At 50.4% G+C, this 22,913-nt stretch overlaps 1 protein-coding gene across 1 annotated transcript in view; it reads left to right on the plus strand.

Annotated features, from left to right (window-relative positions):
- ccdc33 (coiled-coil domain containing 33) overlaps positions 1 to 22,913 on the plus strand; it is a 302,969-nt gene that overhangs the window by 113,350 nt on the left and 166,706 nt on the right. Inside the window, exons 5-6 of the mRNA XM_038784192.1 lie at positions 18,547 to 18,656; positions 20,956 to 21,057. Coding sequence (XP_038640120.1) covers positions 18,547 to 18,656; positions 20,956 to 21,057 — 212 coding nt within the window. The remainder of the gene's footprint in view (positions 1 to 18,546; positions 18,657 to 20,955; positions 21,058 to 22,913) is intronic.

Genomic DNA, 22,913 nt, shown 5'->3' on the forward strand with positions numbered 1-22,913 from the left:
CTGTCTGTGTGGAGTCTGCACGTCCTCCCCCTGTGTGCGTGGGTTTCCTCCGGGTGCTCCGGTTTCCTCCCACAGTCCAAAGATGTGCGGGTTAGGTGGATTGGTCATGCTAAATTGCCCGTAGTGCCCTAATAAAAGTAAGGTTAAGGGGGGGGGTTGTTGGGTTACGGGTATAGGGTGGATACGTGGGTTTGAGTAGGGTGATCATGGCTCGGCACAACATTGAGGGCTGAAGGGCCTGTTCTGTGCTGTACTGGTCTATGTTCTATGTAAAGACGACATAAAGATCAAGAGATGGATCAATTTGCATGGATCAGACATATATTGAACTGTGGTGCCAACTCGAAGGGCCGAATGGCCTCCTCCTGCACCAATTCTCTATGTTTCGCCGGTACATCTGCGTTATTGGCAATCGATGCTGTGGGTGATGTCCCAACATCACCCATCTGAACGGAAAAGCAGGTGTTGACCCCTGGTGCTCTGGCGAATTGCTGCAGTGCATCTTGTAGATGGTACACACGGCTGCCACTGTGCGTCGGTGGTGGAGGGAGTGAATATTGACGATGGTGGATGGGGCGCACAGCATGTCAAAGGGCAGTGAACAGGAACTTGCATGCTGGAGCTAAGCGGCCAAATCAACAAACGATATGTTGACATTTAAGTCGAAAAGCTGAAGAATGAAGGTTTGTACAGCGAAGGGGAACTTTTCCCCACATTGTACAAAACCTCTTAGGTGTCATTTTAGACAAAGACTATTGATCTGCCATCTTGTAAAGGACTGCGCTGTGCAATCATTGTTCAGAGAGAGAGCTCCTGTTGAACTTCTCGAAGTGATAGATTCATTAAAGTATGCTGCATAATACCAGCAGTTGGAAGGCACAGTTTGACGTCCCATGACCAAATTCTCGAACGTTACAGAGACCGATTTCCTGACCCTTGGCGCCAAGGACAGTTAGATCACCCTTGATGCAGAGAGCTCAACCACTCGAGAGGCTGACAAGCCGCTGCCGCACATTCACATTTGTGGTGAATGTAACTTGGTAATTCACACTGTATATTGTAAGCGCAGTAGCGTTATCCGACCACTAGGGGGAGTAGCTCTGGGAATGCACAGGAGCTTGTACAGGGCTCCACCCTTGGCTCCGCCCATGACTCCTCCCCCTTCTGCTGCTGTATAAATACCCTTGTCCAGAGTCAGCCTGCAGTTCACCGAGAGTTCATCAACGGGTAACAGGCGGGCTCTGTAGTAAGTAGATTAAAGCCTATATTTATATCGGAAAACACGTGTCTGGTGAATTGATGGTTCCATCAACATTACACACCCCACACACACCATCCCAGCCGACAAGATGGCACTGGTAGTGCTGGAGGGAGCCCATACAGCTGATGGGTTGGCTGGGGTCAGAGGGCACCCAGGATGATTCCCTGGGGCGGGGGACGGGACAGCTATTCAACCCATTGCACTAAGTTCACAGTGGGCCGTTCGGGGTGTGCGCAGCTGCACGGCTGCCTTGCCAGCTGCAGCAATGGTGTTCCATGCCCGCCCACCCCGATCCCACAGCCCACCTCCTGGCCGCCCCCCCCCCCCCCCCCCCCCCACTACTCCCCCCGGCCAGCGGAACAATTTCCTGCAAACTATGGCAATGTTGGACAGGTTCTGTCCTTCCTCTCTCTCCCTCAGCAGCCGCCATGGTGGTTTCACGATTTTTAAAAGCACAAGTGAACCGCGCCGTCGGGAACTCGGCCCATCGGAGGCGGAGAGGCCCCGGAGAATCCCGGTCAGGCTCCCCAATGATATGCAAACGGTATCCACTCTATGTGCGTTCTGGAACGGATTGATGCCTCTGTCGAGGTGCTGGAGCTATGCGATTCGGCGTCAAATCAGCGCCTGCCGTGACTTTGGCGTCGGCCAACAGGGAATCCCGCCACGGTTCTTTTGACTCTCGCGTGATTCCGAGGCCCACATCGCCGTTCGCGCTCACGGCGAACTCAGGCGCAAAATTCCGGCCAACGCCTCCGATGGCGCCGCATTGAGTGCCAACCCCGGATATTGTGCACAGGTGTTTTGAGATGGGACTGGGAGGCACGTTACCCACTGGCGAGCCACGGCCGACTCATGGCTTGGCTCGTGGGAGGAGAGGGCGCACGCTGGCACAATTCGGTTTTCCCTACCCTGAAGCCGCTGCTATTTAAGAGGGGTTTGTGCATCACTCCCTGCACAATCAGTGCATTATGCAACTGTCTGTGGAACGTGATGGGGGCACTTAGTGTCTGACAACGATTGCATGTGAAAACGCTGCAATTTGGGGGGAGGAAAGGCGGTTTTGTGTTCTGCCGGCTAATTAGGAGAAGAGGAAATGTGAAACTGGCAGTGTAATTACACGTTGCTCTGTGACAGAACAACCGCATCGGGACATTAATGAGTGCGTGAGTGAAGGAGAGAAGTGACTGCTGCTATGCACACAGCATGGCTATTGAGGGGCGGTGGTGGAGGGGGAGAATCAACAGCCTTTGTCATAAATGTCTCTATTCTGACGCCGGGCTGCAACACAGCTCTTTCATATTGGAGGATATTACGGTTACAAAACCCATTAAAGGTCAGCTTGCACAGGCCGTGTGTTGTGAGATAAACAGCGCGCTCCAGTCGCAGAAAACCTGGAGGTTATTGTTGTCAACCGACACATTGTTTCTCATCTCCTTTCAAACAGGAAATGCTGGGAATGGAGCTCCTTTGACAGCTGAAGGAGAGAGAACGATATTTAAATCCCCCCCCCCCCTCTTTATCAGGGAGGGAGGGGCTGATTCTCCAGTCGCCATGCGGGGAGAATAGCAGGAGAAGCCCGGAATGGGATCTGCGGCGGGCGGCACGCAGTTGGCGATGCTCCCCGGCTCGCTCCGGCTGGGCGTGAATCAGATTGGCATTCTGAAACGCACCCAGGCAGCACGGTAGCACAGTGGGTAGCACTGTTGATTCACAGCTTGTCTGGTCCCAGGTTCGATTCCCGGCTTGCGTCACCGTCTGTGCGGAGTCTGCACGTTCTCCCCGTGTCTGCGTGGGTTTCCTCCGAGCGCTCCGGTTTCCTCCCACAAGTCCCGAAAGACGTGCTGTTAGGTGGATTGGCCGCGATAAATTGCAATTAGTGTCCAAAAAGGGTAGGTGGAGTTACTGGCTTACTGTGATAGAGTGGAGGTCTGGGCTTAAGTAGGGTGCTCTTTCCAAGGGCCGGTGCAGACTCGATGGGCAGAATGGCCTCCTTCTGCACTGTAACATCTATGATTCTATTATTAAAAAATAAATTTTGGGGACCCAATTAATTTTTTCCAATTAAGGGGCAATTTAGCATGGCCAAACCATCTAGCCTGCACATCTTTGGGTTGTGGGGGCGAAACCCACGCAGACACGGGGAGAATGTGCAAACTCCACACTGACAGTGACCCAGAGCCGGGATCGAACCGGGTCCTCGGCGCCGTGAGGCAGCAGTGCTAACCCACTGTGCCACCGTGCTGTCCCATATTCTTAAGGCTTACATATTCAAAATGGACTTTGAGCCAAATTCTCCCGTTCCTGCCAATCTTCCAGGCCGACGCAAATCCTTACTGGTGCCCACAGCGCAGACCAGACCTGACGACCGCGGTGAGGGGGTAGGGAGAGGGGGGTGGGCTCTGAGGGCATTGCACTCCCCCGCCCCCACCTCCAGGGGACATGGCAGGGCAGTGCCCTGCAAGCTGGCAGTGTCACTGACAGGGTGCCAGGGTAACACTACCAAGGGCGGGGCTTGAAATGAGGCGGGGCCCGAAAGTGGGGGCATGAAGGAGGCAGGACAAGAAGGGCGGGGCCTGAAGCGGGAAGGGGCATGAAGTGGGGGGTGGGGGGGGAGATTTGGCGACCCCAGAGCAGGTTGTTGCTCACCTGGGGAAGGGCCACTGGTACCGGCGATTAAGGGGGGAGGGGCCTGACAAAGACCCTTCAGGTGGGGCTCAGATGCCAGAGATCCTTGGGGAGGGGGGGCAAGGGGGTGGGGGGGAGTGAGAGGGGGATTGATGGCAGTGAGGATAGTGGTGGGGACACGGAAGCCCTGATGCCGGGGAGGATGCTGGTAGGAGTGTCGGGGGGGGGGGCACTTTGCTGTCACTTTGAAATCGGGGCACCCTTTGGAAAGTGCGCCCGACCTCTGTGAAGTCGGGCTTGTCGGTGCGTTTAGGCCCCGCCACTCTCAGTGCCTTTACAAAGCTCACCCCCTTTCCAAAAGCTTTCTAAGTGTGGGTGGATTGGGATCTGGATACAGCTGATCCGCCCTGTGGGAATCACGCTGCATTTCCTGCCGGAGACCACACTTTGCAATTCTTTGGTGGTGGGGGGGGGGGGGGGGGGGGGGGGGGGTTGTGCCCGAGGTTTCTTTCACCCTGTCTACTCAGATCTTAAGAACATAAGAAAAAGGAGCAGGAGTAAGCCATTCAGCCCCTCGAGCATGTCCATCGTTCAGTAATATGGCTGATCTGATTGTGGCCTTAACTCCACTTCCCTGCCTGTCGCCCACAACCCTTGTCGATCTAAGATCTGTTGGTCTCAATGACCCAGTCTCCTCTGATCTCTGCGGAATAGAATTCCAAACCTATCAGAGAGATTCCTCCTCAGCTCAGTCTGAAACGATGCCCCCTGGATCCTTTCGACTGGACACATTCTCTCCACATCCATCCTGTCAACCCCCCCCCACTCAGAATTTAATATGTTTCAATAAGATCACCACTCATTCTTCTAAACTCCAATGGGTATGCTCTCCCTTTCCTCATGAGACACCCGACTCATCCCCAGAACCAGCCCGAGGAACGTTGTCTGAATTGCTTCCAACGCAAGTATCTAGGGTGAATGCTGGTTTATTCACAGGCAAAAGAATCGGCCCTAAGGCGGGAAATGTACACACAGTTTTACCAATGCGGCGTTCTCTGTCCGGGCCGCCCTGTATACAAAATAATTACTTTCGGTTTAGGCTGTTTGCTGCAGGGTGTGTTTTAGTTTTGTTTTCAGCGCTGGATAGTTGCAGTCACAGCCAGAAGGTGTATTAGTCTCTCTTTCTCTGTAATCTAAAAACTGTAAATTGATCCTTTGGTGATTTAAAACTAATAACTGCTCTCAGTAGTGACTTTAACCTAATGTGCTTCTGTTAAAAGTTATTTTTTACATCTTATGGCTGTTAAAAGGACAGCTTCAGGATTACGTAGTGTTGTATTCTTTGGGGATTGTATTTGAATTGATGGTTGCTAAGATGTTCACTGTATGTTTTAAAAAGGTTAACTTGAGTTCATAGACTAAACATTGTTTTGCTTTAAAAAATACTTTTCCATTTCTGCTGTACCACACCTGTAGAGTGGGCCGTGTGCTCCCCATACCACAATCTAGTAAAAGCTGTGGGTCAGGTGAACTCCATGGTACACTTTGGGGTTCTCTAAACCCTGGCCTATAACATTTGTGATGTTGAACGGGACCCCAAGATCTGCCAGCAGCCAATGGCTCACCTCATCTGTCATCCCTCTCAGTGGGCAGACAAAGCCTTTGGTATAAACCCTCATCCTAAGGACAGCTCCGTTGACAATGCAACGTCCCCTCAGTACCGCAGTGGGAGTGTCAGCCCTAGATTTTGTGCTGGAGGCTTGACACCACACCCTTGGGAGTGAGGGAGCCAAGACTGATACCAAAGCTTCCTGTGCAGAACCTCCCTCCCAACTCGAGTTTGCAACCACGTTACGACTTGATGTGGATGTTTTGGGAGCAGGGTCAGTCAATCTCGGGAAAGAACGCCGACATGGCTGTTGCCCTTTCCCCACCTTTGACCCTGAGGTTAGGGAGTAGATTCGACTACGGACTCCAGGTATGAAGCCGTACCCAATGGGGCAGGCAGTAATGGGCCCACACTCGAGGATCCTCCATTCACTAAGTTAAAGAGGCTGGTGTGCAAATCCATTGTTAGTGTTCACATGCAAATGCGATGGTGCACCTGGATTGAGCAGGTGTAGAATTAAACGTGCGCTGCTCTCAAGCAAAGGGGAAGATTTTAACCTAATTGGTTTATCTGGGAACTGATGAGATTGGGTGCGATGCTTCTTTTCCTGTTGGAGATCAATATTGGGTGGGATGTAAAACCTGCATTCCACCCATTCCTGTGGGCTTTATGTAGCTTAGAACAGAGAACATACAGTGCAGAAGGAGGCCATTCAGCCCATCGAGTCTGCACCAACCCACTTAAGCCCTCACTTCCACCCTATCCCATAACCCAATAACCCCTCCTAACCTTTTTGGACACTAAGGGGCAATTTATCATGACCAATCCACCTAACCTTCACATCTTTGGACTGTGGGAGGAAACCGGAGCACCCGGAGGAAACCAACGCAGACACGGGGAGAACGTGCAGACTCCGCACAGACAGTGACCCAGCCGGGAATCGAACCTGGGACCCTGGCGCTGTGAATCCACAGTGCTAGCCATTAATGCTACCCTTATTAAGATAAATTTAACCCTTGCACCCATGGTTTGCTTTCGGACAGTGCTGATCTTTATTCTGCTATTAACACCTACTCAAACTAAAGCTTTTGTCTTGAAGGCTATCATTCCTACTCCATTTGCCCTGTGTTCAGTGACATCTTTGTCATTTAACCTCTCCTGACCCCATACAATCGCTGACAGTTCTTTCCAATGGTATGAAACCCATCACATTTCTACCTCTCTTCAGCTCTGATGAAATGAAAACTGAAAATCACTTACTGTCACAAGTAGGCTTCAAATGAAGTCACTGTGAAAGGCCCCTAGTCACCACATTCCGGCGCCTGTCTTGGTCTGCTTTCAAAGCCAGCGATTTAGCCCAGTGTGCTAAACCTCAAAATGTCTACTCTGTTTCTCTCTCCACAGATGCTGTCACACCTGCTGACTTTTTCCCCCAGCATTTTCTGTTTTTAGGGTTTTTTAAAATTTTAGAGTACCATTTCTTTACCATTTAAGGGACAATTTAGCGTGGCCAATCCACCTAACCTGCACACCTTTGGGTTGAGGGAATGAAACCCACGCAGACACGGGGAGAATGTGCAAACTCCACATGGACAGTGACCCAGGGCCGGGATTCGAACCCGGGTCCACAGCGCCGCAGTCCCAGTGCTAACCACTACGCCGCATGCCGCCCTTTTCTGTTTTTAGTTGACATTCAACGCCAAATTTCTTCCTCCTGAAGAGGTTAAATTCCCAAGAGGAGACCATTCAGCCCATCGAGCCTGCACGGCATTCAATACGATCATGGCTGATTGGACTCTTTGATGCCTTTTACACCCAATATCCCCTTAACCCTTTACGTTATTGTGAATCCGAAATCTATCCATCTCTGCTTTAAACATACTCAATGATCGAGCTTCCTCTGGGATAGAGAATTCCAAAGATTCACAACCCTCGGTGTTGGGAAATTTCTCCTCTTCTCTTCTATTTCGAAAGTGTGCACCCTGGTTCTAGACGTCCCAACCAGGGGGAACATCGTACCTCACAAGAGATTCAAGCCAAGAGCAGGATTTTCATTCCCCCACCCCCCCGCCCAAAAAAACGATCAGCATTGGGAATCTTTTTGTCAGTCAGTGAAGCTGTTGTGTGTGCGCTGATGCAAGATGATGAGGGATAATGCAAAACGTAGGAAGAGATAAATACCAGGCCGTGCTCAGATGTTGCCCTGTGAAGCAGGCAGCTCCGACACACGAGGATACAGAGTTGAACCTTTTTACATGTGGCTACATTTCAGTCACAGAGACACCCTACTAATCTCAGCTGATACTCTCTCTCCCGTGTCGGACCAGCTGTCATTTAATACGGGATTTTCGGCATGGCTGGCTCTGACTATGAGCTAATTGCTGTTTTTACCTCTTCCTCCTGCTCACCGTCACCATCCCCGACACGGCAGCTGTAGGTGTCTTGGAACAAGTGGATCGTTTGTGACGAGCATCCCTTCATCTGTTTGATCCGCGCACTTTTAAAGCCATTACTTGCTCTTGTATTAACCTTGCCTTTTTGTAGGGTGCAGTGGTTAGCACCGTTGCAATTCCGGGTTCAATTCCGGCCTCGGCTTTTTGCAATTTGACTTGTAAATGCTAAGCTGAGTACCCAATTATTTTTTTTCCCCAATTAAGGGGCAATTTAGCGTGGCCAATGCACCTAATCTGCACACCTTTGGGTTGTGGGGGTGAAACCCACGCAGACGCGGGGAGAATGTGCAAACTCCACACGGACAGTGACCCAGGGCTGGGATTCGAACCCGGGTCCTCAGCACCGCAGTCCCAGTGCTAACCACTGCGCCACATGCCACCCTTGTAAATGCTAAGCTGATACCGGGGGCTATTTCTATCAATTGCCCTTCCCGAACTTCCAGTTTGAGTTAGGCCCCACAGAATGTTTGGTTCATTACAAATCCACCCCCTCAGGCTGTTCCACCATGGGGGCGGCACGCTGGCACAGTGGCTGCCTCACAGCTCCAGGATCCTGGATTCAATTCCGGCCTTGGGTGACTGTCTGTATGGAGTTTGCACTTTCTCCCCGTGGCTGCGTGGGTTCCCTCCGGGCGCTCCGGTTTCCTCCCACAAGTCCTGAAAGAAGTGCTTGTTAGGTGAATTGGACATTCTGAATTCTCCCTCTGTGTACCCGAACAGGCACTGGAGTGTGGCGACTAGGGGCTTTTCACAGTAACTTCATTGCAGTGTTAATGTAAGCCTACTTGTGACACTAATAAAGATTATTATTATAACCATTCTGTCTTGGGAAACATTGCGCCGTTCTTTCACTGTCGCTGGGTCAAAATCTTGGAACTCCCTCCCTGACAGCACAGTGGGTGTACCTACACCACATGGGCTGCAGTGATTCAAGGTAACAGCTCACTAACACCTTCTCAAGGTGCAATTAGGGATGGGCAATAAATGAAATGAAATGAAAATGAAAATCACTTATTGTCACGAGTAGGCTTCAATGAAGTTACTGTGAAAAGCCCCCAGTCGCCACATTCCGGCGCCTGTCCGGGGAGGCTGGTACGGGAATCGAACCGTGCTGCTGGCCTGCTTTAAAAGCCAGCGATTTAGCCCAGTGAGCTAAATCAGCCCCTGACCTAGCCAGCGACGCCTACGTACCATGATTGATTTTGTAAAACAGTCTCACTTCAGCAGGTTAACTAAATCTGGGCTGACACTCCAGGGTAGTCCCGAGGGAATACTGTGCTCTCTTTCAAAACTCTGAGGTCCCGTCTGCCCTCTAAGGAACGTATAAAAGTTCCCACATGTGGTGCAGTGGTTAGCACTGGCACTGCGGCGCGAAGGACCCGGGTTTGAATCCCGGCCCTGGGTCACTGTCTGTGTGGAGTTTGCACATTCTCCCTGTGTTTGCGTGGGTTTCACCCCCAAAACTGTGCAGGCTAGGTGGATTGGCCACGCTAAATTGTCCCTTAATTGGAAAAAAATAATTGGGTATTCTAAATTTATCCAAAAAAAGTTCCCACAGCATCCTGGTGCCCTACCCAGTATTCATTCCTCAATCACCACCAGTAAAGCAGATGATCTGGTAGCTATGATATTGCTGTTCACGGGAGTTTGCTGTCCTCAAATTGGCTCTCGCCTTTCCTACATTGCAGCAATGAAGACACTTCAAAAGCCCTGAAGTGTCCGCAAAGCCCTTCGAGGACACAGAGAATTTGTGAAAGTCTTTCTTCTGTTCAGACTTGAACATGTGACTGAGAGGCGTCCTTGTCTCTCCCTCCCTTTCCCAATGGCGGCCGCTTTTTAGCAGCTATTGTGGCACGAGTCTTTGTCAGATTGCCACAAATATGGCACCAGCTATGGGCAAGAATAACCAACAGATTGTCCCTGTAATTTAAGGAAAAGTGGACGAGTACAGATTGGCTGTTCCCGTACCAGTCTCCCCCAACAGGCGCCGGAATGTGGCGACTAGGGGGCTTTTCACAGTAACTTCATTTGAAGCCTACTCGTGACGATAAGCAGCTTTCATTTCATTTTTCATTTCATTAGCTTTTCCTCCTGTCCTGCCTTGAAATGACTGACCTAAAATAACGGTTCTCTGTCTGCTGCTCAGAGGCAGAACTGAAATGAGCCTGCCTTGGCGGTCTTCAATTTCGTTTCCGGGGCTGGCCCTCAAAAGGTCAAGCATAAATGGTGCGATTCAGCGTGGTGCGCTGATTATTTTCGTTCTGTGTGGTTTTTTGAGCTGATTAACTAACGCGGCTAATGTTAGTGATTGCTAATTGCAAGTTTCGCTCCTTTCCAATCAACAGCACCATTCAAGGTTCCCAGCTCATGTTTAGCACGGAGCGCGCGCAGCGGCTGGGATTTTATGAGGCCTGGGTGGGGAGAGGGGGGGAGAGGGGGGGGGGGCATTGGGATGGGAGGCAGCAGGGCTGTAAAATTGGCAGGAAAGACATGGAGGGGGGGGGGGCTTGATGCCCATCGCCTGCGCCTCACCATGGGTGAAATCAGGAGGGTAATTGTGCCAATTTACTGGCTAAAAAACAGCCTCTTCACATTGCTGCGGGTATATTAGCAGTGATGGGTTGACCCTCTCCCAGGTGGCTTGGAAACCTACCTTTGAGCTCATGGGGACCTCCTGATTGGGAGCTCTCTGGCCGACAGAGGAAGCACTGATCGTGATAGCTGTCACCACAGCATCTACTCATGACAGTAAGTGATTATTATTATTATCATTATCCCTACCCCACCCTGACCAGCTCCTAACCCCCTCTCTTGCAAGGGCCTACCTGATCTACCCCGGTGACCTAGGGGCCCCCCACTTACCTTCCTCTGAGGCTATCACCCATTTTGGCTTCTTCCGACTGGCTGCAGTACCAGGGTTGGCCACAACCCGGGGGGGGGGGGGGGGGGGGGGGGGGGGGAGGCGGGGGGCGCTGCTGAGGCACTGGCCCTCCCATTGGCCAGCTACTCTTGGAGGTGGGACCTCGTCCCTCAAAGGGGTGGAAACTCCGACAGCAGCTCGTCAACTGCCTGATGGAGGTAAAATCTGGTTTGGGGCTACGCAGCCTCTCACTGTCCACCCTGTCAAAATCATGATCGGGAAAACAGCCCAAATTCCAAAGGACACTAATCCAACGAGATTCAATCCCAACCACAGATCTGTCTGCTGCCAGCGAGCTTCAATTTTAACTTCAGGACACGACACATTCGCTCAACTGCAAGAAAGGGACATCCACATGGGCAGCAGGGTAGCATGGTGGTTAGCATAAATGCTTCACAGCTCCAGGGTCCCAGGTTCGGTTCCCGGCTGGGTCACTGTCTGTGCGGAGTCTGCACGTCCTCCCCGTGTGTGCGTGGGTTTCCTCCGGGTGCTCCGGTTACCTCCCACAGTCCAAAGATGTGCTGGTTAGGTGGATTGGCTATGCTAAATTGCCTGTAGTGTCCTAAAAAGTAAGGTTGGGGGGGGTTGTTAGGTTACGGGTATAGGGTGGATACGTGGGTTTGAGTAGGGTGATCATTGCTCGGCACAACATCGAGGGCCGAAGGGCCTGTTCTGTGCTGTACTGTTCTATGTTCTATGTTCACATAGTCTCAATCTGCCAAATCCTCTCAATGTATATTTTTCCCTTTTTGAAAGCCGTAACCATAGAATCATAGAACATACAGTGCAGAATGAGGCCATTTGGCCCATCGGGTCTGCACCGGCCCTTGGAAAGAACACCCCACTTAAGCCCACCCCATCCCCGTAACCCAGTAACCCCACCTAACCTTTTTGGACACTAAGGGACAATTTACCCCGGCCAATCCACCTAGCCTACACATCTTTGGACTGGGGGAGGAAACCGGAGCACCCGGCGGAAACCCACGCAGCCACGGGGAGAACCTGCAGACTCCGCACAGGCAGTGACCCAAGCTGGGAATCGAACCTGGGACCCTGGAGCTGTGAAGCAACTGTGCTAACCATTGTGCTGCAGTGCTGTCCCATTGGTCAGCATGGTAGCACAGTGGATAGCATTATGGCGTCACAGCGCCAGGGTCCCAGGTTCGATTCCCCGCTGGGTCACTGTCTGTGTGGAGTCTGCACCTTCTCCCCGTGTCTGCGTGGGTTTCCTCCGGGTGCTTCGGTTTCCTCCCACAGGCCAAAGACGTGCAGGTTAGGTGGTTTGGCCATCCTAAATTGCCCTTAGTATCCAGAAATGTTTCGGACGGTTATTGGGTTATGGCAGGGGTGGGCAAACTACGGCCCGCGGGCCGCATGCGGCCCGCCAAAGGTATTTCTGCGGCCCACCAAGTCATTTAAAAAAAAAAAAAAAAAAAAATTTTTTTAATTTAAAAAAAAAATTTTTTTTTAAGGTTAATGGGGGGGGGGGGAGGGGGGGGGGGGCTTTTGGGTTACTTACTGGTATAGGGTGGATACGTTGACTTGAGTAGGGTGATCATTGCTCGGCACAACGTCGAGGGCCGAAGGGCCTGTTCTGTGCTGTACTGTTCTATGTTCTATATGAGGCGCCCAGAATCATAACCGGGTGAAGTAATTATTTTACTTAATATACTATGCGGCCCTTTGTGAATTGTGAATTTCTGAATGTGGCCCTTGCACGGAAAAGTTTGCCCACCCCTGGGTTATGGGGATAGGGTGGAAGTGAGGGCTTAAGTGGGTCGGTGCAGACTCGATGGGCCGAATGGCCTCCTTCTGCACTGTATGTTCTATGTATGCGCTCTATGAATTCTGCCTCTGCAAGTTTCTGATAGAACATTCCCTCTCTTCACAACCCCCTGCAGTAAGATAATCTGCCCTAAATATTCTTTTGGTTTTTTTGGTCTTGCTGCCTATCTTGAACTTGTGCAGTGTACTTTCTAACTCATGGTCCATCGGAAGTAGGTTTTTCTAAATTACCCTCCCAGATCTCTCGCTTTCGGTCTCCTCTTAAGGTTTCCTCATTGAAAGAGCCCGACTATCTCTAGCCGCTCCTTATAACCCGTCGCCTCTTCTCCCCATTGAGATATAATTTGAGGATGTGTCTTCTGCATCACTCTGGGTGATCCAGACTTGGGCTGAGACAGCGGCACTCTCGCACCACACAAGGGAGCATTTGCAGTTGCCGGCACGGTGGCACAGTGGTTAGCACTGCTGCCTCACGCCACCGAGAACCAAGGGTTCCCGCCCCCCCGCCCCCCCACACACACCCTCACCCGACCCTTTGAACCGACCTCTATTCTCAAAGTCAAAGTCCGCGCTGGCTCCTGACCCCACAGCCCTTTGAAAATTCCTGTCCACTGTTTCTTGGAAATGCCACGCAGCAATCCCTCTCCGGTGTTTTTTTTTGGTTTTTGTAAATGAGTGAGGTGATTCGCTAGGAAGTTCCGAAGGACAAAGGGACCTTGGTAGTGTTTGTCCATAGACCTCTGAAGGTGGGAGAGCTGGTTAATAGGGTGGGTGAAAAAGGGCTCATGGGGCACTTGCCTTTATCAAGCGAGGCACAGATTACAAAAACAGGGAGGTCATGTTGGGGTTGTATCGAACTTTGGTGAGGTCACAGCTGGAGTGCTGTGTGCAATTCTGGTCACCACATTATAGGAAGGATGTGATTTCACTGGAGGAGCTGCAGAGGAGATTCACCAGGAGGTTGCCTGGGATGGAATATTTAAGTTATGACGAGAGGTTGGATAGGCTTAGGTTATTTTCGCTGGAGCAGAGAAGACTGAGGGGCGACCTGATCGAGGTGAACAAGATTCTGAGGAGCATGGAGAGGGTGGATAGGGAGCAGCTGTTACCCTTAGTTGAAGAGTCAGTCACGAGGGGACTCAAGACTCAAGTTCAAGGTGAGAGGCAGGAGGTTTGGGGGGGGCTGTAAGGGAAAACGTTTTATCCAGAGGGTGATGACAGTCTGGAACGCGCTGCCTGGGAGGGTGGACATCCTTTAAAAAGTACCCGGATGAGCAATTGGCACGTCATGAAATGAAAATCGCTTATTGTCACGAGTAGGCTTCAATTAAGTTACTGTGAAAAGCCCCTAGTCGCCACATTCCGGTGCCTGTTCGGGGAGGCTGGTACGGGAATCGAACCGTGCTGCTGGCCTGCCTTGGTCTGCTTTAAAAGCCAGCGATTTAGCCCAGTGTGCTAAACCAGCCCCTTGAGTCATCAAGGCTATGGGCCAACTGCTGGGGGGTTAGATAGATAGGTCAGATGTTTTTCACGTGTCAGTGCAGACCCGATGGGCCGAAGGGCCTCTCCTGTACTGTATTTTCTGTGATTCTGAGTGTTCAGAACGCACAATAACTCCAAAGTCAGCCGGAAGGTCAAATGGAGCAATTGAACAACCCTTGAAGAAAATGGTGCCTTTGTGAGAATCTCAATATCTTTTCCAGGTCTGGCTGACCTACATCCCACTCAATCAAAGCTAAAAGTCGTCAGTGTTATGGGAAGATAATCTTTGCCCTCAACTAAATTTCAAGGACACCCAACCGACGAGATAAAAAGGACACTATTTATATTTAGGCTGCTGTGAGAGTGGAATAAATTTCACACGGACCCATTTCCTATCTGTTCATAAAACAACTGGAAATAGGCTGAAGTTTTGGATTAAGCCGATTAAAAGCAATTCCAGCAGAAAATTATTTGCACGAAGAATATGAACTCACTGACCCTGCAAGCTTAACAGAATAGTGATCCAAAGTGGGAACTCAGTCCGCAATGCTAAGGAATTAGGCTGAGGAGATCCCTGTGTCTTGAGGCAGACAAGGTGCACAAACTTGCATCTGATTCCCATCGCTAGTTCCTCCTGGAAGAGGTCACGAGGCTGAAGATAGGGGTTATATTGAGGAGAGTTTGAACAGTTTTGGCCCATACTCACTGTGGTTCAGAAGAATGGGACGAGATATAATTGAGGTATATAAGATAATAATCATCTTTATTAGTATCACAGGTCGGCTTACCTAAACGCTGCAATTAAGTCACTGTGAAAATCCCCTAGTCGCCACACCCCGGCACCTGTTGGGGTGCACAGAGGGAGAATTCGGAATGTCCAATTCACCTAACAGCACGTCTTTCGGGACTTGTGGGAGGAAACCGGAGCACCCGGAGGAAACCCACGCAGACTCCGCACAGACAGTGATCCACAAATTGAACTTGGAATTGAGCCGGGAATTGAACCTGGGACCCTGTCGGTGTGAAGCAACAGTGCTATCCAATGCTAAAGGGTAGATGTTAAATGGGTGTTTCCCCCATGTTGGACATTCTAGGCCGAGAAGCTATAGTTTTAGGCTGAGGGGCGGCAGATTTAAAGCAGGAATGAAGAGGAATTACTTCACCCAAAGTGTCATGAATCTGTGTAATTTTTTACCCGTACTGCCGTAGACGCCGGAACACTATACAAATTTGAAGAGGAAATGGATATATTTTTTTTAATAAACATTTTATTGAGGTACTTTTGGTATTGTAACAACAACAAAATAAACAATGTACATGAAACTATAAACATAGTGCAAAAGGCACCTCCCTCCCTTACAGATCCCACCTTTACTAACCCCCTACTCTAAGCTAAACTAACCCCCATCCTCCCCTTCTGCTGACGATTAATTTTCCACGGAGAAGTCGACGAATGGCTGCCACTTCCGGGCGAGCCCTAACAGTGACCCTCTCAAGGCGAACTTGATTTTCTCCAAACAGAGAAAGCTAGCCATGTCCGATAGCCAGGTCTCCGACTTCGGGGGCTTTGAGTCCCTCCAAGCTAATAGTATCCGTCTCCGGGGTACCAGGGAAATAAAGGCCAGAACGTCTGCCTCTTTCTCCTCCTGGATTCCTGGGTCTTCCGACACCCCAAAAATCACCACCTCTGGACTCAGTGCCGCCGATGGATGTATATTTAATTGGTAGCAGGTTGCAGGGTTATGGGGAGTGGGCAGGAAGGTGAAGATGAGGCCGCGATGAGATCAGCCCCGACCGTATTGAATGGCGGAGTGGGCTGGAGGAGCTGACGTGCCTACTCCGGCTCCTGGTTCTTATGTTCTTGTATCTTCAGGGACACAACTGCACAGCAAACATGGCTGCCCCGGAAATCCCCCCCTGCTCCCCCCCGACTGCCAAAGTTGTTTTGGAAGGATTTCCAGGTCGAAAAGCAAACCTGTTTGGCCGTGTTACAGACACACTTTCTGGGGAGGTGGGACTCAAACCCGGAGCCCCTGGCTCTGGGGCAGGGGGGCCCTGAGGAGAAGGTTCACTGGGCTGAGTCCTGGGGTGAAGGAAAGGCTGAGAAGTGCCACCCACCAAGAGCTGCCGACCTATTGAACGGCAGCACCACCAGGGAGGTGCGACACCCATCCCTAAGGCCTCGGATCGTTGCCGGATTCCGACCAGAGGTGGGTGATGGCGGGAGGGGAGAGGGGGTTGACTGCAAGGGTAACCAAATGCCGGGTCCCTCGATTGCGCACTTAGTGAACGAGGGAGCCGCCTCCCCCCCCCCCCCCCCCCCCCCCCCCCCCCGTGGACTCCGCAAGTGATTCCGACAGGACTTGCTTGACGGATTCCACACATGGCAAGCTCCCCACTGAATACCAGCAGTGGTGGGATGAGACTGTCAAGTGGGCATTAATTGCCCACTTAAAGGCCTCCACCATGAGGCACAAAATCCCGCCCTCCCGTGATGTAAGGAGCTGCAGAGACACACAATTGGGTACAATGCCTGTACAGAGATCACGGGCAATCAGTTTCTAAGCCAGATCACATATTGTTCACAACGCGAGATTATGCTATCTGTAACTAACCATAATAATATACACTGTACGCCTGGCTAACCCCAAACACCAGCCTGCTTGTCTAGGGGCCACGGACTAGAGGGGGAGTTATTCGAAACTTCTCGATAGTTGGGTGGCAAGATCTGGAGCAAAGTTCGTCAAGACAATGTCAGATGAAGTTCAAAAGATCGGAAAACGGTGAAAGTTGTGATGCAATTTGGATTTGGGAGAGGCTTAGACTTTCCCTGCCCGTTGTTTTCACATATTTGCATGACATCTGGATTCAGCTGCCTAGACTGGACAGCAAGGTGTCACTTATGTTGAGCATGAGAACGTGAGGCTTATAAACGGCTGGTTTCTGATTCCATGTCTAAGAACCCATTCTTGGCATATCAGCAATATACTGATACAAAATTTATAGTTTGAACAAGACCTTGGGTTTAAGTGTGAGTCACTTCACGTTTTGCTTACTCCGTAGGATAGAATCCTGCCTGTGCAGAAGGAGGCCATTCGGCCCTTCAAATCTGCACCAACCGTCTGAAAGAGCAGCCCACCTAGACCCACTCCCCTGCCCATTCCTGTAACCCTGTAACTCCAACCAACCTGCACATCTTTGGACTGTGGGAGGGAGGAAACTGGCGCAGACACGGCGAGAACATGCAAACTCCACACAGTTAATGACCCAAGGCTGCAATTGAACCTGGGTACCTGAGACAGCAGTGCCAACCAATTTTAGTTCCAGGGTCCTGATACCAGTGTCGAGCTGACTTCTGGTCGGGGAACACCGAAGTAGCCAAGAGGGATCCTGGAGAAGATTTACAAGGAGGCAGAAGTGTTCAGTTGCTCTGTGCCTGATTGCATGAGTCTGGTAACTGATCTATGCTCATTGTGCTTGATTGCTTAAGCCTTGGTATTGACTCAGCTTAAAGTAAACTGGCGCCACAGAAGCTACTAGAAGCTGAGCTGTAAACATGAGGGCTGGCATTTTGTGATTGCAAAGACATTTTAAAACTCTTGCACATAAACTTGAGAAACTAGTGTCATCTCTGCATTGCTCTGAGATTTATAATATATGCAACAGAGGTGACCAATTAAGAAGCTACCCCTTGGAGATCTATCTAATTAAGGATGGCAGATGGGTTTTATAGTCAGGGGGGCATTGGGAGCACCAAAGGCTTGTGGGCAGCTGGCATACGAAGTGGGTGCTGCCATAATAGGTAGCGGACTGTGAGTGTGCCTCACTGTGAGATACCCTCTTAAGACATAGCTGCCAGCCGACATTGTGGAGGGAGGGGGGAGCCAGCTCCACAGGGTTGCCTGTGGATATAGCTGTGGCACTTTGACACCGGTGACGTCAGGTTGGGGGCCATGGAATTGAAGGAGGCATCTGTAGTGTATGGAAAACTGAATTGTTCATTTTGTTTGAGTTGTGATTACCATACACACATGTACCAGCAGAGGGAGTCTGCTAGGAAGAGATAATAAAGGATCCACATTTAACAGCTTGCAAAGTTTTAATTCTAAATATCTCTGGCTGAATATCCGTTTCTGTCCAAGGAACGGTGACAAGATGATGAAAAATAGGAAACATAGCCTTCAGGCCTGAAACTTTTGCACAAAATGCACAATGCAATTTTCAACACACTACACCACTCCGCACTTGGACGTTGCCTCGCTGAAAATAGGTAAATAGGTTGGAGGCAGGCGGATACAGACAAATACACTGGACATTAGTGCAAAATTGTCTGCACCCTTTGCCTGAGTTCACCACTTTCACAAATGTAAACCCAGATCATTTTGTCTTTTTCTCATGGCCCCCACAGTGGTGGTCCTGGACATTGCGGACAGCAGAACCAAGGAACTGTTGGCCAGTTACCGTGTGCCTGTCGCCTACCTACAGATGTTTCATCATTACCACATTGAGCTGATACAGGTAGGTGGATGTGAAAAATCCCCTCTGGGCTATTCGAGGAAGAACGGTGACGTCCTCCCCAGTGTTCCGGTCAATGACTGTACCTCAACCACCATCACTAAGATCAGAAGGCCTAGCCACTTGCCTCATTGTGGTTTGTGGGAGCATGCTGCGCACAAATTGGCTCAAACATTTCCTGCCTTAGAACAGTTAACACTTCTAAGGTGAATGCAAAATGCTATGGGGTGACTTGCAGATATAAAAGGCATTATTTAAATGCAAGATCTTTTATCCTGCTCTTTCTATGGGAGTAAGTCTTATTTTTAAAAAAATTTTTGTCTTTAGACTAGCCAATTATTTTTTTTCCAATTAAGGGGCAATTTAGCAGGGCCGCCTACCACATCTTACTGGGCTGCGGGGAAAGACTCACGCAGACACGGGGAGAACATGCCAACTCCACACAGTGACCCGAGGCCGGAATTGAACCAGGGCCCCTGGCACTGTGAGGCGGCAGTGCTAACCACTCTGCCATCCTTCGCCCTTTCGGCTGCTTTGGCTGCTCACCCTGGAACTTTCTTCCTAAACCTTGCCGCCCTAAGTCCCTCCTCTCTCTCCGGACAGGGAGCAGAGAGAGGACGCAATGTTCCCCTTAACCTCTCCACTCTCCTCTCCGGTATGCACTTCTCCCTTGTGATAACCTTTGGGATGTTGGCAAAGTTAACAAGTTGTTATGGCAAGTTGTTTCTTTAATGCGAGACTACCTTTCAGATAACAATCTCTCTGCGGATTCCTGAAGTGTGCTCGAGTTTATATTTGCAGAAGGGCTTTAGAAATAATCTGAGAAATTGCCTTTTCTAAAATGGTTGAAGAGGCTCAATACTGATTTATAATTACTGTTAAGGATAGGGGAGAAACATTCAGACTGCATTTATTTATTCTTCCTGCCCGTCTGTAAGCAAATGTTCTGAATTAGTTTCTAAAAATTCGTGTTTCCCCCACCCCTCGGTTTGTGACTTAATTCACTATTAATCCACAGCAAACTCGAGTTAGGATTAACTCGGAGGGTTAGTTTATTTTTCACATTCAACACCCAGTAAAGGGGTGTTAGCAACTCCATTCAATGCACACAGACACACAATCAGTAAAGGAGGGGAGGGGAGGTTGAGGGGGGGGGGGGGGATAGAGAAAAGGAGTTTTACAAGAAACCGCAGAAATTAATATTAGTTCACATGCGTTCCAGAGTCCAATGAGGAGTTTTTCCGTGTAAGCTTTCAAGGTCAGCTGGCTGAAGACAGGAGTTGTAGGATTAGCTTTTTTCAGTAAGGGCTGATGCAGCAAGGTGAAGTAGGCACACGCAGACAGAGTCGGTTCTGTCGGCGATGGTACGAGTCAGGATAGATGGGCATGTTGTTCTGCCTGGGGGAACCTGTTTCTTTGTGGCTCACCAGTTGGCTGTTAAAGCAGCAGGCTGGCTCTGAGGTCCAAAGACGTGACACTAAAACTGTCCAAAAGGCCAGAGGTTTGTGTCATGTGACACGGCCAATTACTGGTTAATTGCAGCTTAACAATGAGTTTCTCTGCTTCTGGCCAGAGTTCCATTCTTCCTCCTTTGGAGAGAGATGAGGTGGTGGTTAGCACCTCTTCCAACATAATAAGTTTCGGTCTCCCTCTTTTCCGATGCGGGAACCAGTTCAGCTGCACTTCCTCTGCTTACGTTGATTACACAAAGGGTTTGTACAATGGAGTATGAAAATCCAGGAGCTGAGAGAAGAATCTGTTTGTTCTCGACACCCCTTGGGTATAGCTCCCAGAAAAAGGGCAAAGCCTGTGGTCAGGTGACTCGTGGCAGCCATCTTTTCTTTTGACCAGCAGAAAAGCCCAGTTAAACAAAATAGCAATAAGGATAAAGTTTTTAACACACAATGGTGGGGTTCTTTTCAAGTCATGGGAACCCAACATTACATAGAATGTACAGCACAGAAACAGGCCATTTGGCCCAAATAGTGTATGCTAGTGTTTATGCTCCACGCAAACCTCCACCCACCCCCACCTCGCCTAATCCTAATAGTATATCCCCCTATTCCTTTCTCCCTCATCTGTTTGTCCACCTGCCCCTTGGATTCATCTACGCGACTGACCTCCGCTATCCTTTGCACAGTGAGTATTAGTGACAACAAGATGGCTTCCCCTTCACCTTTGGGGCTCATTCATCCTGGATTGCCAATAATACGAGGCTCTCATTTTCGGACTCGCGGTGGGATTCATCCCTGTGCCCAAGGGTGTCTTGAAATTTCCTGTCTGTCTCTTTCCGCCTCCCCAGCCCCACCCTGGCGTCGCGTCTGGCGTTCGCTTCTACATCACCATCGTTCGAAAAGGCTGCGTCATCCCTCGTCAAGAAGACTTCGCATTCACCGGCTTTGAGGTGGGACCTGGATTGTTTGGGGGGGGGGGGGGGGGGGGGGCAAAAGATTTATTTGTTTTTGTTAAGGATGTGACATGTGATTTTGACATGAATCAGGGGAGGGGAGGACTCCTGGGGTAACCCACGTTACTCCATTTGTGCGCAATAACCCGACCTTACTCACAGACGCAATGACACGAAACACGTATTTAGACATCTGAACAGAGTGTATGTCACTCAAAGGATATCATTATTAATGTGTGCATTTGGGGAGGAGGCTGATTATTAAAACACGCCAGGTTCATGGAACCCTCTTCCCTGTTTCAGTGCAGGTTTTATCTCCTTTCAAATGCTGGGTTAATGACTCCTGAAAATATAGCGGAGAGGGAAGAGTTTGAGATAGACATGTTCGGCCTTGTGTGTGTGTGTGTGTGTGGGTGTACCCACGGTGTGATTTCAGCACCCGCCTCTACCCCCCCCCCCCCCTCCCCTCCCAGCTCCGGGCCTATGCCTGATGACTTCTGTGCTGCCGTGGCAACCAAAGCATTTAAAGCATTGCAGATTCTGTCACAAAGTGCCCTCTCGGCTGAAGAATAATAATAAGAATCTTTATTAGTGTCACAAATAGGTTTATATTAACACTACAATGAAGTTACTGTGAAAATCCCCCTAGTCGCCACACTCCGGCGCCTGTTCGGGTACACAGACGGAGAATTCAGAATGTCCAATTCACCTAACAAGCACGTCTTTCTGGACTTGTGGGAGGAAACCGGAGCCCCCCGGTGGAAATCCACGCAGACACGGGGAGAACGTGCAGACTCCGCACAGACAGCGACCCAAACCGGGAATCGAACCGGGGACCCTGGCGCTGTGAAGCAACAATGCTAACCACTGCGCTACCGTGCCGCCCAATGCTTAAGCTGGCCCGCGGTATCTTTTCTTTGCGAGGCTGACGGGGGACCCTCGCGACGGTCGGCGGCCGATCGACCCCCGCGGCTCTGTAACGCTTGCCATCGGCTTCAGGGGAGCACGGACGAGGGAGATGGGGAAGGGAAGATTTGACCGTGGCCATTCCACCAATACAGCAATGGGGAAGCTGAGGATAGATTCCCAAAGCCATTCCCAACCGGCTTCTGGTGGGAAAGAGTCTTGGCAGGAACACCAAAACGGCCCAATTAGAATGGCTGCACCATTGTTGGCCGGACCAATCCCGATCCCGATCCTTGGAGTTCCCTCTCTACAACCCCCCCCCCCCCCCCCCCCCACCTCGCTTTTTAAGCTTCTGCTCAAAACCGAGCTCTTGACCAGTCTGTTGATCACCTGAACCAAAATGATGTGGCTAATTATCAGCCTTTTATAACATCCTAATATGAAGGACGCTGGGGCATTTCGCTAACGGTGTTATATAAATATACATTATTGTTGTACGCACACATGTCATCACACAGGCTTTTACACCTGAGATGGATGGGATGGGGAGGGGTTCCTGAAAATGGTGCTGGAATGGGGTGGGTGGGTAGTGAGCTGCATTTCCACCCAGTTTAACCAGGCAGTATTTTGATGCAGGTTAGTCCAGACAGAGCGAGGTGCCTTGCTTATCATTTTGGGGCTTGATAACATCACAGGAGAGCTAGAGGGGGTGGCTCGAATGAATTCCCTGTCGACCCCAGCCTATAAGGAATCCTTGGGCCTTTCCCAGCTGCCTTCCCCCTGCCCCCTTTCCTTCAGCTCTTGCGCCTGAGCTAGCTCGCCCCCCCCCGCCCATAACCACCATTAAGTTGGCACCATTTGTCTGGTTCCTCATGGCAACCCCTATTGTCCCAATTCCCACTCCCACTGGCCATGAAGCCACTCCTGTGAGTCTCCCTAGAGAGACA

The sequence above is a fragment of the Scyliorhinus canicula genome, chromosome 24, assembly GCF_902713615.1.
Source record: "Scyliorhinus canicula chromosome 24, sScyCan1.1, whole genome shotgun sequence".
NCBI classification, from domain to species: Eukaryota; Metazoa; Chordata; class Chondrichthyes; order Carcharhiniformes; family Scyliorhinidae; genus Scyliorhinus; species Scyliorhinus canicula.